The sequence below is a fragment of the Balaenoptera borealis genome, assembly GCF_965194805.1.
Source record: "Balaenoptera borealis genome assembly, chromosome: 18".
Taxonomy (NCBI): Eukaryota; Metazoa; Chordata; class Mammalia; order Artiodactyla; family Balaenopteridae; genus Balaenoptera; species Balaenoptera borealis.
Window position 1 is genome coordinate 66,812,784 of NC_138877.1, and position 17,818 is coordinate 66,830,601.

Below are 17,818 nucleotides of genomic sequence, written 5' to 3' on the forward strand. Positions count from 1 at the left end.
CAATTCCACCTTTCCGGTAGGTCATCCCAAAACCCTACCCTGATCTCTTTCACACTCTATATCCAGCATGGCAGGAAATCCTGTTGGATCTACTGTCAAAATATCACCAGAAACCACCACTTCTCACCACCTCCTTTGCCACCAGCCTGGTCTAAACCATCATAGTTCTTCTCCCGGACGACTGTGCAGCGTAACTGGCCTCACTGTGCCTCTGGCCCCCACTGTCTATCCTCAACACAGCAGCCGGGGCAACCCTTCTAAAATAGCAGTCAGATCATGTCACTCCTCTGCTCAAAACCCCCATTTCCTTCAAAGTAAACAAAGGTCTTAAAGTGGCCTACAGGGCCCAGCATGACCCTGTTGCATCTCTGACCTCCTCTTCAACTCTGCCCTGCCTCTGGGTGCCCAGGGCCTCTGGCCTCCTGGTACCCCTCCGGGAGCATTAGCTGCAGACGCTCCAGGCACACTTCCTTCTTGGGGCGTTTGCACTGGTTGTTCTCTGCACCTGAAATGAGCTGCTTCGGTCAGGCCAGGCTCAACTGTCCACCTCCTCCGAGTCTTTGCTCCAAAACCACCTTCTCAGGAAGGCTGACCCTGCCTACTGGATTTAACAGAGCAATCCAGCCCCCCAGTCCTCCTCATCCTACTTATCTCGCCCTTTCTTCCCCCATAGAACTTGACACATTCAACCCTGCGACTTCCTCATTTTTATGCTAGGTACTGCTCATTGCCTGTCTGCCCTAAGTAGAAGCTGAGCTCCATGAGGACAGGGTATCTGTGAGTTGTGTTACTGATACAGCCTCTGTTCCTAGAGCATCTCCTGGCACACAGTAGGCCAGCGTTTGCCAAGTGAGCGAAGGGCAGGGCGCTGCAGGAAGGGAGGTGGGTGAGTGGTCTCGCGTCAGCGTCGGGCCACACATCCGACCCTTCACTGGCCTGACGGAGGCAGGGGGATGGAAAGGGAGGGACAATGCAGGAGATGGAGTGGATGTGTATCCAGGGCCAGGTGACTCCACATGGGAGACGCGGGGCTTTGTGAAGAGATGAGGCACCAGCCACAGGTTCAGTGCCGGCTGGCCCTGTGAGAGTCCCTGGGCTGCGTGCTTCGCCCTGCTCCCCTGTCCTTAGGATCACAGAAGTGACCAGGTGAAACTGAGTAGATAGAAATGAACAAAATACCAGTCCTAGAAAAACAGCTCAAAACTGCATGCACTCCCCGCGGATCCCACAAAGTGTCAGCCCTGCCCTGCTCAACTCTGCCATGCCAGGCCAGGCAGACGTTCCACGCTGGGGCCATCCAGGGAGGTGCAGAGTGCCCCAACGTCCACCGACTATTCCTGGGGAACTGCCCTCATCCGGGGCTTTAGGCCTTTTCAATAAGCAAAGCACAGACGTGTGCCTAAAACGTACACGCATTAGTCTTGAACTATGGTTTGATATACGCATAATCCATTTATCTCCCTGACATTCAGGTGCCTCACTTGCAGATTCTGAAAGCTTGTGCTCTCCCCAAACAGGGTAGTCGCTAGGGCTGTTAGTGGCGCCTCCTTCTGCCCTAAGACCTGCAGATGTGCTGGCAGGGGTCTACTTTGGTCGTTCCCCTCAATTATTAGTTCGATGTGTTAAAATTCAACCATATTTATTTAAATGTACTCACTCACTTTAATTGGATTTGTAAGAATGCCTGATTTATGAAACACTACATGGATCCTTTCAGCTAATATTAAACTCAAATATTACTCGTTACTATGGTTTCTTCCCTGTCTTCCATTCATGTGTATATGCATTGTAGATCTATGTATCTAGAGTTTCTTAAAGTTAGGAACAATTTATCTTTCATCTTTGTATCCACTTGGGCCTAGCACAGTACCAGGCATATCGTTGGAATTAATAATTTATATTCTCAGAGCATGGCAGTTTTGGCTGAGCCAGGTTGGATCAGTTCAAATCTTGGATCTTCCCCTTACTTGCTGTGTGGCCTTGGGAAGGTTACTTAACCTCTCTGAGCCTTGGTTTCCACTTTTGCAAAATAGGGATTAAAATAAGAGTTACCCTAGAGGCTTACAATGAACACTAACAAGGTCATTCCTGTAAAGCTCTTAGCACCATACTTGGCACATCATAAGCATTCAGTAAATGTCACTTGTATAAGTATATGAACATGTGAAAGAAGCACGGGGACCAAGAGCAGCGGCTCAGGAGTAACCCTGTGGAAATTCTGGTTCTGCCTTTTGCTCCTTGTATGACCTGGGACAAGGTGGGTACTCTAGCCAGGTCTCGGTTCTCTCATGTATCAGATGGAGATATTAATAGCACCTCCCCTTCTGATAGGTTTGCCTGAGACAATGCAGGTGAAACACTTAGCACAGTGCCTAGTATGTATTTAATAATAAGTAGTCAATAATAATAATAATATCAGTATTTATTTGTACTCAATCAATGTTACCAAGTATTATTACCATATATGTAATTCTCTTAAAAAACAACAACAACAAAAAAAACCACTGGACTCTCTAATAAGGGATTGATTCCGTTTACAAATAAATGTGACCAGCAGTTGCTAGACTACGAGGAGCTTAAGTATCCAACATGCAGCCACTAACGGGGAACATGGGGGTTTGCTGAGGGACAACACTTCTTCCACACACAGTCCTAAGAGCGAAAGGGAATAATGTCATATCTCAGTGTTTGGCTGAATCTGACCAGAGGGGCTCCAGAGTCTGGAGCTAGTTCTGCCCCCTGGACCAAAGAGATGCTGACTGAGCTGATGACTGTGTGTCCACCCTCCTAGGTGCATCCCGGAGAAATATTCAGCAGCAGGAAGTCTGAGAAAAATAAGCAGAGTGTCAGCTGAGGGTGGGTGACAGTGAGGACAAATCCAGGTAGATGGTCCTTGGTGGGTCTGCAGGTGGGTAGCAGCTGTCCCCCAGTGGGTCACAGGGCCCAGCCTGTGGGCAGGGTTTTCTGGATGCAGAGGCCAAGCAGAGCTCTGACCCGAGGAGGGAGCCTGGAGTGAGGCAGTTTCTCAGCCCTTGAACTTGGAAGTGAAGAGAGAAACCCTGTGGTACCCACTGGGACACCCACTAGGCAGACAAGGTGAAGAGGAAAGCAGAAAGTTGGGACGTAGCACAGAGCAGTCGTCTAGCCATCAAAACAGGGGGCCTGACTCGGTATCAGCCAGGGGCAAACAGCCAGCCTCAGTTTAGGATTTGTCCTGGGAGCCTGGGAGAGAATGAATGGGTGAGGCGGTCAGAAGGGTGGGAGTAGGGCAGACCTGGGCTGGACTCGGCAGGCTTCGTCCTTGCACCCCGTCCTCTAACATCGTCGCTTGGTGTGTCCAAGTACCTGTGAAGGTGGCCTCACTTCCCAGAAACGCATATCAACCTTTTTTAAAAGCAACTTCAAAATGCTGGCCAAATTTACATACTTTCTTTGACTTCCCTCCTGCTTGACTGAGTGATTCCTCCCCCTTCCCCCATCTGCCTCCTCCATACAAATTTACTATCAAGGACAATCTTCATCGAGTCTTTCTCTGTAATCAGGACATAAAAATTATCCCAACATTTCTCTTTGAAAATGGGATCTTCAGAGACTCAGTAGGCCTTTATGCATTACTCATAAGTTCTTTAGTGAAACATTTTGTCTTTTACTAAAATAAATCTCTCCTATTAAATCTACCATGTGAAAAATCTAATAGTGTTTAAGCTGACAAAATTTCATTTGCAGAAAATCGTTGTACTTGTTAAGGATTTGGGAGTTGTTGTAGTTTGTTTTTGATAAGACAAGGGGATCTTGTTACTTGAGTTCGCGAAAAAAATTAGAATACCCATTCGCAGAACCAAATCTTTGTGTCAGAAGATAGCGTAGCGCTTTGCTGGTTGTAGCCTCCAATCTCATGAAAAAAAATACATCATCTAGCATTTCTTATAAGTGATTGTACTTGTTTCCAAGGCTGCTGTAACGAGTACCACAAACCAGGTGGCTTAGAACAACAGAAGTTTATTCTCTCACAGTTTTGGAAGCTCAAAGTCTGAAACCAAGGTGTCAGCAGGGCCATACTTCCTCTAAAGGTCTAGGGAAGGAACTGTTCCAGGCCTCTCTCCCAGCTTCTGGCAGCCGCAGACGTTCCTTGGCTTAGAGATAGCCATCTTTTTCCTGTGTCTCTTCACATTGTCTGTCCCTGTGTCTAAATTTTCCCTTTTTATGAGGACACCAGTCATGTTGGATTAAAGCCCACCTAGATGACCTTATCTTAACCTAATTACCTCTGTAAAAGACCCTATCTCCAAATAAGGTCACATTCCAAGGAACTGGGGCTTAAGACATCAACACGTCTCTCCAGGAAGACACAATTCAACCCACAACACGATCATCCCATGTCACCTCCCTAATATTCATTAGTATGCAAGGGGTCCACTCTGCTCTGAACAAATCTTTTGTATGTCACCCTGCAGCTTCCCCCCACTGACAGCAAGGGGCAAGGGAGGGCACATTTTTTAGTAATGGAGGCCCAGAATTCAGCCTGGTTGACTTTGGCAACTTGGCCTTGGAAAGTATCTTCAGATCTCTCGGAGCTTCATTTTCCTTACCTTTAAATTGGAGTAATATATTACAAGAATGTTGTGAAGCTGTAATAAGATATTATGTGTGAAGAATGCTTTTTAAGGTGCAATAGGAACGTTGCATTGGATTTTCAGTTTCTTAAAAATGGCTCTTCAGAGGGCCAACAGCACAGGCTGCCATCTGGCCTGGGTCGGATGGCCAGCTCTGCCCCTGACTACTTGTGTGACTCTGGGAAGTCACTTCCCCTCTCTGTGCCTCCCTTTTATCCCATAAAATGAGAATATTAACAGTTCCTCTGTTAAGCACTTGCACTGAAGATTAGAGTGTGATGTACCAAAAGCACTCAGAAACTCCTGGTACATGATATGTGCGCTATTATATAAGTCTTTGCTATTTTTATTGAGGGTAAGATCACATCTCAGTACCCTGTGTGCAATTCCACCCCAGTTTCTGGCCTCGAGCAGATGTTCCACAATGTTTGCTGAATGAATAAAGGAATGGAGGCCCACAGCTCCTGCCCTCAGGAGACAGACACTAAAGCCCTCACCTCTGCTCCGTAATGCGGCTCAGCTGACCCTCCCGTAAGCGGTGCAGAACTGGCCCTGCAGTGACGCAGGGGCCACGCCCGCCCGTGCCTCCCCAGGCTGTGTTTCCTGAATCAAGTGCAGCTTCCTCCGGCAGCTGCTCAGTTTGCAGGTCAGTCTCAAGGCAGCGAGTAATACACACCAGCCCAAGAGGAATGTGCTTTCCAGTGTTACTAAAACTGAATGCACCCTGAAAAGGACACTCTACCCTTCCATCTCCTTCCAGCGCTTCTTCACCTGATTGGCCCTGTTTTCCTGGTCTTTTTCCCCATCTTCCTCCCCTTCCTGCCCATCCCTTCCCAATGCCCCATCCATACCTCACCCACCCCTCCTCCCACCTCCTCCTGGAAGCCTTACCCAGCTTGACACCAACAACCAGGGCACTGTGGCCTTGTCACAAGTATATTTATAATGAGGTACGATATGCAAAATATTTTAATATAAATACCTCCCAGGGCAGTGACCAATCAGAATGCCCCAGAGCTGGGTCAGGGAGGCCCCCTCTTGCTGTGTCAGATTTAACTCTTTGATCCCTGGGATCCAGGAGGGAGAGTTGGTAGGATCTGGGGGAAGGGGCTAGAGTGACCAGAGAAGTGGGGAAAACACCTGACATTCCACAGGCTTGGGACTATGGCTATTTTCTAAGTGGAACCGAGGTATTTATACCCACTAAATGTCAGCCTTTAAGGCTGACTGTCTGCCAGTGTCCAAATTCCAGGAAGTTCCCTGTGGGGGGGGGGGGGTAGGTGATTGACCACGTGGTTTTCAAATCAGACTGAAAGAGACCGTACAATAACAGAAAGTGTAAAATAAAGTTTGTGTCTTTGGCTAGATTTCACTTATTTGGAAAATGACCAGTTTCTAATCATACTGATCAGCTGATGATAAAAAAAACAGTAGCCAATATTTCCTAAGCATTTGCTTTGTTTCAGGTGCCGTGTGAAGGCCTTTATAAGGCTTCGGGAACTTGACCGCCCCCCCAGAGGGGTCGTGAATTAGTCTGGCTCGTTTTAATTTTCCAAATCGCCAACCCTTACTCCCTACCCACCTCCCTCCGCATACACCCAACTAGATAATCCGATAAAGATCTTAGTCCGAACGTGATATGTGCCTTCCACTAGAGTCATCCCTGGCCCCTAAGCTAGTCAGAGTTCCCTACAATGTGTTCACAAAGCGCCTTGATTTCCCCCGTATTGTGGCATTGCTCGCTCTGTGTTTTGACTGCCCATTTAATATCACAGGGCTTGGCACGTGATTTGCTGGAGGAGAGAAAGGAGGACAGTCATTTGATAACGTGCACTGAGTGCCCACCGTGTGAGGGTCCCTGTACTGAGAAGTATAAGACATAGACCAGAAAGGCCTGCCCTCCCCACACAGGAAACATACTAATGCTGTGAGATTAATATTGCACAGAGCTTCTGTTTCACCCATGGCCACAGCCATGCATACACGGATGAATGTGATGTCAGGAAACTAGACACTATGAAGTCAGGCAGCAGCTAGACCGGTTTTGTGTTATGTCGGTACATTACCACCACCCACACTACCCAGTGTTCCTCTGTGACTCAGAAGATATTAATCTTTTAGCTAAATAAAATAATTTTCAAATGAAGCATCTGATGCTTGGAAATCAGTTTCCTTAAACCTCTGGAAAATGGAGGGACTATTTCTGGTCTCACTGATTTCTCTTAACTGGCACATTTTCAGTTAACATATAAAGTTAACAAGATGGATGATCCTTACCAGTAAAGATAGGGCTTGGCTCCTCAATCAAACTGACAAACAGCTCTTTCCAATCATAAGACACAGTAGTCTGAGACACTTAAACTGCCCAGGCTCAAGGACAGAGAAAAGAAGTTGAAGAGGAAAACAGTGAAGAAGAATTCTTCACATAATTGGAGAATCAAGGGAAGGAGACATGCTCAGTACATTTTGAAGCGTATATAAAAATATAAACTTGAGTCTTCATGTTAATAAATTAATTGATTGATTAATTAAACTTCTCAGGCAGCCAAATCCATTTAAAAAAATTGAAACATGCTTTGAAATGGCAAACTACAAGCAATTCACCCTCTTTGCCTCTCCTCCCCATTTATTAATTTTTATGTTTCATCCGTTTAAACGGTCACAAATTAGGTCTTAACCGCACAATAGTGCTTGAAGGAATAGGGCAGTTACATTGGCATGACTATAATGGTCACCAATCTGCTCCTAGAGCACTGGTGATGGCCCCAAGGTCTTTCGGCCTCTCCGGGGATAACAGGCTGCCCTAAATGCAAACCTAGAGAGGGCAGACTCAGAAGCATTCGCAGCTCCCTGTAAGGAAGGGAAAAACGCCAGCCTTGGGGAAGAGGGCTGGACCTCACCTGCTCAAACCAAGGCCTCTGGGTTTTTTTTCCCACTTTCAAAAACCTTGAGAGATTTTGAAACTAGGGAAACTGAGGCTGCGAGCATCTGATCCCCCCAGCCAGTTTAGTCACTTAGAAAACGTCTGCTAAACACTTTACATGTCACAGGGACCAAAGCAGTGGTCTATTTGACTGAATTTTCCACTGTAGGTACTTAATAAATCCTCCTAGATTTAATCAATTTTGACTTAATTTGCCACGTCTGCTGATGCACTTCATGCCCCGTCTGTCACATAGACTGCCCACAATTCTCATAACATATTGGGACTGTTGCCAACCTACCTCCCCGGTGTCACCCTTCACTGTAACTGTTGGTTTATGTGGCTTTCTCCTTTTACTAGATTAGGAACATTCAAGGGGGAAATAAATAGATGTAGAATTGACAATGTATAGCAAATTATGATTTTTTCAGAGCAACTGTGGCTGTCTCTCGAGCTCTCACAAACATCGGAAGGAGTTGAGAGATGGCAACATGATCACCCCCATTTGACAGATAAGAAAATTGAGGCACAGAATATTATACATTATCTGCAGAAGTTAATCTAACCATTTAGGGATGAAGCCACAGCCAGAATTCCAGGATTTTCCCACTATAATGCATAGCTTCTTTAAAATCTAGATTAGTCATGCCATGTTAATCAGGCCTGGCAAGTTTCAGCAGAACAGATATCAAAGAAAAACAGATCTGAGGTTCTTCTGAAGAGAGAAATGGCCAAGGCTGGTGCTGATTGTGAGAACAAGAATAGTGTTAACGAGCTTGGTAGACAGGCCAGAGAGAAGCACTGTGATACAGAAACTGAACTAGTTATCAGGAAGGTTGTTTTTATTTTTATTTTATTTATTTATTTATTTGCTTGGTTTCTGGCTGCATTGGGTTTTCGTTGCTGTGCACGGGCTTCCTCTAGCTGTGGTGAGCGGGGGCTACTCTTTGTTGCAGTGCGCGGGCTTCTCATTGCGGTGGCTTATCTTGTTGTGGAGCGTGGGCTCTAGGCGCGCGGGCTTCAGTAGTTGCAGCACGTGGGCTCAGTAGTTGCAGCGCACAGGCTCTAGAGTGCAGGCTCAGTAGTTGTGGTACACGGGCTTAGCTCCTCTGCGGCACATGGGATCTTCCCGGAACAGGGATCGAACCCGTGTCCCCTGCATTGCCAGGTGGATTCTTAACCACTGCGCCACCAGGGAAGTCCCAGGAAGGTTGTTTTTAATACCATGTATTTTTATCTACTCTGTGGAGAGGGTGTTGGTAATAGTAATAATGAGGAGGAGGAGGAGGAGGGGGATAATAATAAAAACTTATAGAGGGCTTACTATGTGCCAGGAACTGTTCAAACACTGTATAAGCATTAAATCTTAATCCTTACCAAAATCTATGAGGGGGGAACTATTGTTATCCCCATTTTACAGATGTGGCAACTGGAGGCCACAAGGTCCCATGGCAAGAACAGCAGAGCTGGATTTTGAGCCCAAGTAGTCCAGTTCCAGAGACTGTTCCCTTTACCACTGGTTTCAACTGCTTCTCCAGGGAAGGTTCCAAGACAGAACGGGCTTCAGGAATGACTCCAGGACATCAGGATTTCGCTAAGTTGGTTTCACGCATGTGGAACACGAGGGAATCTGAGAGGTTCTTCAGTGGCTTCCATGGACCTCCCAAGCAGGCTCCTGGACTCAGAGCATCCCAGCAGGCCACTTTGGGAACGCATACCATTTGCCCCCAATCTTAGAGTCAGATTCTCCGTTCCACAGCCAGGCCTGCTCCCCTGAAAACACCATCACATGCTGAAAGCAGTGAGTAGCCAAGACCCAAGGGGAAGAGGAGGAATTCAGTGGATCAGGCTGTGACCCTGGGCCTCAACTGGAATTATCTCCCAAAAGGGCCTTTGTAGAGTCTGCTGATCAATGGCGTGGCCCACACTAAGAAACAATTTAAATTATCCCCAAGTCGTACAGCGGGGGTCTATTGTCAGTTTGAATTGCAGATCATATAAAGTCCATTGCTTTTCCCATGGAAAATTAATGGGATATAGTTGTCTGTTAGCTATTCCTATGGGCTAAATTCCTATTGTTAATCCCTTTAATAATCTCCTAATTAATCTGTTTTCTTTTTTGCTTCCATATTTTAATTGACTTTTTCAATTAGGAGCATACTAGGAAAAGATTCTAAAAATTCCTGGTTTTAAAATAAGCAATTGGAAAACCTCATTTTCCAATTATGCTTTTCCTTTCTCACACCAACCTGATTCTGAAATCTTTTCTTAGCCAAAGCTGCATTTATTCTCTCCCACGTCGTACAATGTAATGACCATGTAATTCCCATAGCTCCGATCTGTTGTTCTGACAAGTACATATTACAGTTATTCAGCATCTTTCCTCATCCCGTTAAGAATCAACATGGGTATTCTGCATTAGAATCTTTCATGGTCGCTTATATTAATACACTTAATTCAGCTTGAAATTCTTACTTGCTTCTAACCATCCTCCCTAAACTAAATTTTCCTGGAGTAGAGATTATTTTGGGAAGCAGAATGAAGTGCACAAATCCTATGGAAACTACGTCAGAATTCTGTTACTGTTTTTAAATAAGTGGATTCCAAACAATGCAAACCATAACAACATTAGAGATACAAAATCTAATAATCAGGGTAAGATTTTATACGTAGCGTAAAACATAAATCTGATCTTGCTCTTCTCCTGCTTCAAAACTTTCAGTGGCAATGAAGTTCATAGCCCTTAACTTGACTCCCAAAGTTCTTTGTTATCTGGTTCTAGTCTACTTCTTCCCGTTTTATCTCTTATCATCCCCCCACTGCAACCCACACCCCCTTCTGTATTCCAGCTTTGAGAAACTTCAAGAAGGCCCCCAGATGGTACATTCTCCTAGCACGTCCTCTTCCTTTTGTCCTCATTTTGTATTCTCCCCCTCAACACACAAATACACACACACACACACACACACACACACACACACACTTTAGCCCTCACTCACTCCCTTGCCAAGTTCCTTCTCATCCTTCAGGTCTCAGTTTAAATATGTCATTTCTTCAGAGCCCTCCTTTGCCACCAGTCTCAGTTCTGACCCTCTCCCACCATTCTCTCTCAGCCTTTTCCTCCAGAATAGGGACCACAGTTTATAATTATACATTTATCTGTGTCACTGTTTGGCTAATATCCGTCTTCACCACCTGATTGCAGGCTTCAGGCAGGGAGGCAGCAGATCTTGTGTTTACTCACCTTTAGTTAACTAGCACTTAGCACAAGGCCTGGCACACAGCAAGGTCTCAATAAATATTTGTGGAATGAAGGAAGGAACGAGACCCTAGCCTGGAAATAGACCAAGAACAATGGTGAGTGTGATCCAGACCACCTGTCGTTTCTAAACCTGCTGCATCCCACCCAGGGTGGGCGGAGCCCCTGAGGGCTGCAATCGCCACATTAGACCCTGGTGTGGGACCATCTGCCTAGACTCCTCCAGGGCTCCCATTTTCCAGTTCTAGAAGATTCTTCACAAAGACTCTGGAATGGTGCCCTCCCACTCCATCCCACAGAAGCTGTGCCAGTCCCCTTCTCCAGGGGCTCGACCCTACCTCTCTTATCTCTCGGAAACAGTGTTTAACCAAGGGAGGAAGAGTTAAAATAAAACAAAAAAAACAATCCTAGCAGCCACAGGAAGACTTTCCCAAGACATTTTCATCTTCATTTCTTGGACTAAAATTGGGAGACACTATTTTTGACACTTCTGTTTTGTTTCACAATGATATACAAAGATGCTTTACATGTCTGCTCACTGCCCTCTCCCATCGGGTTATGACAACTTGCTTTGATAATCAACAGTATTTGTACGATGATACGTATCCTGACAAATCTTACGCCTTAACAAAAACTTCCTTACCAATTGTTTACCGTGTCAAATAGTTATATTTTGACAGCAACGTTTCCTTTAGGATTTTAGAGTCCTATAGTATCCCTTCCTAAAATTCTGCTGCCTAGAGTTTCCCAGGCTTTGAATTTGTATGCCTCATACATCTGTGCTGCAACACCCCTCAAAATATTGATGCTAGACCGAACTATGTTCCAGGGCTCTCTCCTCAAATATGGATACTTGCAGAAATATCCTGTAGACTTGAAAATAATTTTAAATATAAGATATTTGAATAAGTATAATTAAGTGCTGATTGCTTTTATCATGTTTTGAAATGAAAAGCTACTCTAGAGAAGAAACAAAAAGCCAATCAAAATATAACTAAATCTGTAATCCTGCACTTACCGTAAAGAAGATGACATACAAATGCCTGTTCTTGCTTTGGTAATGCTGACAACGCTTCCCCAGTGCCTACCACGTGCCAAGCATTCTCTACGCCTTGTGCCTGTATTAGCTCGTCTAATGCTACAACAGCCTTTAGAGGAAAACACCATAATTATTTTCATTGTATAGACGAAAACGCCAATATACAAGAAATTCAAGTAATTTGCTCGAAGTTACAAAGGTAGGAAAAAGCAGAGCCAACTTATGTGCCCAGGCATCTGCCTCCAGAGCCTGTAAGCCTAACCACTCCTCTGACCCCCTTCCGACAGACAGACCCAGGCAAATGATCTTTTTCCACTCCCAAATCCTCATATATATTCTATTATGTTTTAAATTGTGTTAAGTAGCCTATTATTCTATGAAGGAGAATGCTAGATTTTTATCCTCCCTGGATTTTAACTGTTGCTAATAAATAGGTTAGTACAGTGATGTAATTGAGTCAGATAAACCTAGATTTAAAATCCAGCCCTACCACTTACCAATTATATAACCTTTGAAAAGTTTCTTGAGCTTTCTGAGTACATTTGCTGTTTTGTAAAATAGGGATCATTACAGCTGTTATAAGGAGAAGATGAGATAACCATGATTAAGTTGTCTGGTACATGGGTAATCAATAATATACCTCACTCCAAGTGTGTAAGTAAGAACAGTCGGAAATTGTATTAATTCTCATGGAAAAGAAGGTTCCATCAATAAATTACTAATTCGATGTTGTAAATCATGTTCCATTGGCTGAAAATAGTTTATGTAGTTCCTGAAGAGTCCCAGTTGTATCAAGAGATGACAGCATTAGGCTTCCCTGGTGGCGCAGTGGTTGAGAGTCTGCCTGCCAATGCAGGGGACACGGGTTCGATCCCTGGTCTGGGAAGATCCCACATGCCGCGGAGCGACTAGGCCCGTGAGCCACAGCTACTGAGCCTGCGCATCTGGAGCCTGTGCTCCACAACAAGAGAGGCCGCGACAGTGAGAGGCCCGCGCACCGCGATGAACAGTGGCCCCCGCTTGCCGCAACTAGAGAAAGCCCTCGCACAGAAACGAAGACCCAACACAGCCATAAATAAATAAATAAATAAATAAATAAATAATTTTTTTAAAAAAAGAAACTTGCTTTAAAAAAAAAAAAAGAGATGACAGCATTAACAAAAAAACCATATGTTTCCAGGTTAATCGAAATTTTTACCTGAAGCTACAAAGCATTACATTAGAAGACTAATGATCAAATTGACAATTATATGGACGAGCAAAATATAATAGCCAAACTGGTAGAAGTGTGGATGTTTCACAAACTCCAACTCCATTCTATGGAACTCTGCTTTCCCAAATCCCCACATGAGGCCCTTTGTACATTTGTGCACATAGGCCCATACGTGTACCCTGTATACGTGAGCCTCTCTGGGTGTCATCTTCCAAGTGAACTAACTGTGTTTGAAGAGAGTTTGAACTGAGTTTGTCAGAGAGAAGCCTGGGGAGACTTATCCTCTATACAAGAAATGTCACTCTGTTCAATTCTCCTCCACCCCTGATGATGGGCAGTAACTACGTGCCATGACCACCTCCCACAATAGATGATAAGAATGTATTTGGACACCTGACATAAGGCAGCCAACCCAGAGACTGGTCACATTCCTGTGCTCTAGGAGCTAGCCCAATCCGAATGCTTTCTCGGAGATTTTATTTTAGAAAATCCAGAGACTTGGGCAACTGTCAAGGGAGGACAGAAAGAGAAGTAAAATAAGGCATGCCTGAAGCAGGTTGGTAGGGCTGGAGGGAACCTAGGACATCACAAAACAATGAGCAAAGTAAAGTTAGGATTAAAACTTTACCTTAAAAATCTGCAGACAGAAGTAGATGGAGAGAGAAAGAGATTCCTAGACTGCTTTGACTTGGATTATTTTTTTTTTAACTTTTTATTTCGTATTGGAGTACAGTTGATTAACAATGTTGTGTTAGTTTCAGGTGTACAACAAAGTGGATTATTTTAAATTGTGGGTCCAGTTTGCCAGTATTTTAACAGTGGACCTTCTAGTACTTGACCCAAGATGTCTGTTTCCTCCCTTAGGATGCTGAATGAAACATCGACAATATGAACTTGAGCCTAAGGAGACATGCTGACCTTGCCCATTGTTACAGAATAACTTTAGCAGAAACGTGACCCATTCCTTCTGGGGTCCCCGGTGCCCACCTCTGCGTCCTCCCTACAGAGGGCGGCACAGCCTCTCATGCTGCTAACGCGGGTTGATGAGTGCAGAGCACCAAGCTGAGCCCAGGACCCCTGTCTGCCCTTCTCCGCGGCAGCGTAGGAGGCTGACATTCGGGAGGGAGCCTGCGCCACCACAAGTGCAGCTGAAATGAGCAGGGGGCAGCGTGCGAACTCCAGATGTTTAGAATTAGGATGACTATAAACAAATTTGTTTGCCCAGATCCACCCAGCTTGCTTTTTAAAATTACTTTTATATTTGGTAAACAAACCCATATTCTCTTTTCTTGGTTGCAAATAAGACTAATTCTTTAGGGAATGACAACCCCCATACTGGTTAACGCAGTTCGTTATTCTTTCTCCAGAAATTGCATAATTCACACATCAACATGATTCTCTCAGTTGGTAGTTTTGAAAACTTGGGAATTCAGTATGAACACTACCATTTGTGATTACTCTTCAAGACTGGTTTTAGGCACACCTGTCACCTAGTTAATTTTTTTTTTCACTTTGCCAGCTTTAACATCCCGATGTTACTTTAGCTGTAAACACTCTTCACTACCTCATATGGTGACATTTAATTTTATACAACTGTCACGGGAGTGGGGCAGGGACATGGGCTGCAGCTTTCATGTATTATAGCAAACTGCTCCGTTGCAGGTGATTATCTGAGTTCATGCCTGGAAATTTCACCTGTGCATCAGTTACTAAGAAATGTCCGCTCCTATTCTACCACCGCCTCTTCTTCAATCATTTGATTTAGGGGTGTCTTCAGCCACCCTGGAGCACACATTTCAAGACCTTCTGATTACTTTCCCTGCTGCACAAATGTGGCGCATAATTATTCACATTTTGTCATCACTCCAGCACAAACCAACGTTTAGCAAGTTCAAAGCTTCCTTTTGATAAGTCACAATAAATATGCTCCTCTGCTGGCTTTCCACACTGCCTAGAAGGGTCCGACTTTACTCTCAGCACTCACGTTTCCTTAGGGTCTTTTGTCAGAGTTAGAATCCACTAAAAACAACAACATTTCAGGAAGCTTCTCTGTTCAACAGGTCTGAGCAAGGCTGATAATCATCTAATGCCTTGTAATGCCTTCACCCCTTGTATGTTCCAACATACGTGTGCACGCGTGTGCACACACACAGATACACACCTTCGTATATAAGGAATGATTGTTAAATGGTTGACAACAGAGTTGAAAGCTACTTATGACAGTCCTAAAACAAAAACTCTTTCTTCCAGGGCCGTTGTTCAAGAGAGAACTGCAAGTATCTTCACCCTCCAACACATTTAAAAACTCAACTCGAAATTAACGGGAGGAACAATTTGATCCAGCAAAAAACTGCAGCAGCAATGCTTGCCCAGCAGATGCAATTTATGTTTCCAGGAACCCCACTTCATCCAGTGGTGAGTACACTGCATCTCATGATGGGCTTGATGATTAAAGTGTTGGTACAGGCAAGGCCATGTTGACCTAAAATGGTGTCCCCCTACTTTGTCTCTTTGGCTACCATTAAAGCAAATAGCTTTGAAGCTAACTAGATGCTGAAAATAGGCGTTTTTAGATTATTTAAATGGAAAAACGCATGTAGAAACCGTAGGCAAAGACAATTTCTAAACAATATCTGGGAAATCTGTGTCACTCCAACTCTTTCTCACCAGTAACCTCCATATTTGAACCATCTTAGAAGGGCAATGGTTCTACGTTCTCATTTAGAGTATGAATTGATGATCTATGCAAAGAAGAGATTCTGATGCCTAAAACATTATTAGCAATGCAACAGATAGATTATTTAGTTCAATGGTAACATTTTAAGGAAGGGGAAAATGAAACCACAGAAGTTAATGGATTTACCCAATGTCCTGCAGCTAATCAGTTGTGGAGCTGAGCCTGGACCTCAGACATCTTGACCAGGGTGCTTTCTGCAGTCTGCTCCCCCTGGAGCCTGGCAGAGGCCTGAAGGAGGGCTGCCTAAGCCACCCACGCCTCCCGTCTCAGAGGCCTGCAAAGGGTGCAGGAGCTGAGGCAAGGCCCGCAGGATTAAACGCCCAGGGAATTCAGTCTACAAATACGTACTGTGTCATATTTTCTCCCTGATTTCACAGTTTGAAAGTACTTCCTTAAAGGTCTGGAAATTGCTCTAGGAATGAGGCCCTGAGGGAAAGGAGTGAATTTTTTGGCTTTAGTGAATTTCGTTTACACTTGTAAATTTTTTGTCAAAAACAAGCTAATTTTTTAAAAAACAAAGCCAGTGAAGTGAGTGAAATTTGCTCTTTTTTAAAAAAAGGTGCATACACAAGAGATGATTGTTTAAAAATCAGTCCTTATTGTATGAAAATTCTATGTTATTGAAAGCTGCTAAATGAAAAGGGATAGATACCAGGGAGTTACATTTTCTTGTTGTGCATCCATGAGATGAGATGGGGAAGGTGGGGTTGGTCCAGGAAGAGGAGAGAATCTGGGCAGATTTTTGGCAATTCTGCTTGTCTCCAGGTTTCTGCCCAAGAATAGTGGCACAAAGTAGCCAGGAACCAGCTCTGCCCAGAGTAAAAATAAAAAAGTGCAGGTGCAGGGGACTCCAAGATAAATCAGCTACAGTCTTGTGGGTGTAGACAGACTCAAGGAAAAGGCAACGTAAGATTCAGGCCCAGGGAATTATGATTTTGGATGAGGCAGGAGAGGCTGCTTGGAGGAAGTCCCAAATAAGTACATCCTAAAGGATGAGTAGGAGTTATCCTAGATGTAAGGACAACACAGGTAGAGTGCTGAACACATTTAACACCAAATACAGGCATTTAAGCGGATCTACTTAAAACCATTCACATGTATAATTTATGGTTCTCTTTATTGATATACACATATAAATTATTCTATTACATTACCTAAATGCTAAAATAATTTAATTATACATATTAAATGATGTCTATGGGAATAAATTTAGAACCACCTAGGTCAACATAGCAACAGTGTATTACATCGTTTTAATCATTCACTTCTTATTTACTTAGAATTTGTAAGGATTGACCCTGGTACCCAATAATGGCAATGTTAATAAGAAAATTCCATTCCTGTTATAAACTATTAGTTGAATTTTCTTTGAAAGTTATGTTTATGTATTGTCTCATATATTAATTAAAGACAATAATCACGATTACTCTGTGAAGAAGGGATATTACATTTAAGTATTTTAATAGAGGTTTTTAAATCTCAAGAAAAATTAGAACAAAAAATGTAATAAACTTAAAAATCATTAACTCTACAAACAAATAACTTCAGAGTCTCAGGAATGAATTAGTGACCTAATACAAGGTAGTAGGCCAAATAATGGCCCTCAAAGGTACCTGGAAATGTAAAGGTCACCTTACAAGGAAATAGGGTCTTTGCAGATGTGATTAAGCTAGGCATCTTGAGATGGGGAAATTCTCCTGGAATAAATGCAATCACAAGCATCCTTATAAGAGAGTCAGAGGGAGAGTTGACACACATACAGAAGAGGAGAAAGGCAATGTGCCCGTAGAGGCAGAGACTGGAGTGATGTGGCCACTAACCAAGGGATGCCAGCAGCCACCAGAAAATGGAAGAGACAAAGAATGGATTCATCCCTAGAGCTTCCAGATGGAGTATGATCTTGACTTTGGCCCAATGAAACTAATTTCAGACTTTCGGCCTCCAGAACTATGAAAGAATAAATGCATGTTGTTTAAGCCACCAGGTTTGTGGGAATTTGTTAAACCAGCCACGGGAAACTAATACATGCAGAAA

The 17,818-nt window shown here is 43.9% G+C and overlaps 1 protein-coding gene across 9 annotated transcripts in view; it reads left to right on the top strand.

The window, feature by feature from the left end:
- MBNL2 (muscleblind like splicing regulator 2) overlaps nt 1-17,818 on the top strand; it is a 158,501-nt gene that overhangs the window by 89,526 nt on the left and 51,157 nt on the right. For all 9 annotated transcript variants that reach the window (XM_082366150.1, XM_082366149.1, XM_082366153.1 and 6 more), the window contains one exon: nt 15,298-15,462. In XM_082366150.1, coding sequence (XP_082222276.1) covers nt 15,298-15,462 — 165 coding nt within the window. The remainder of the gene's footprint in view (nt 1-15,297; nt 15,463-17,818) is intronic.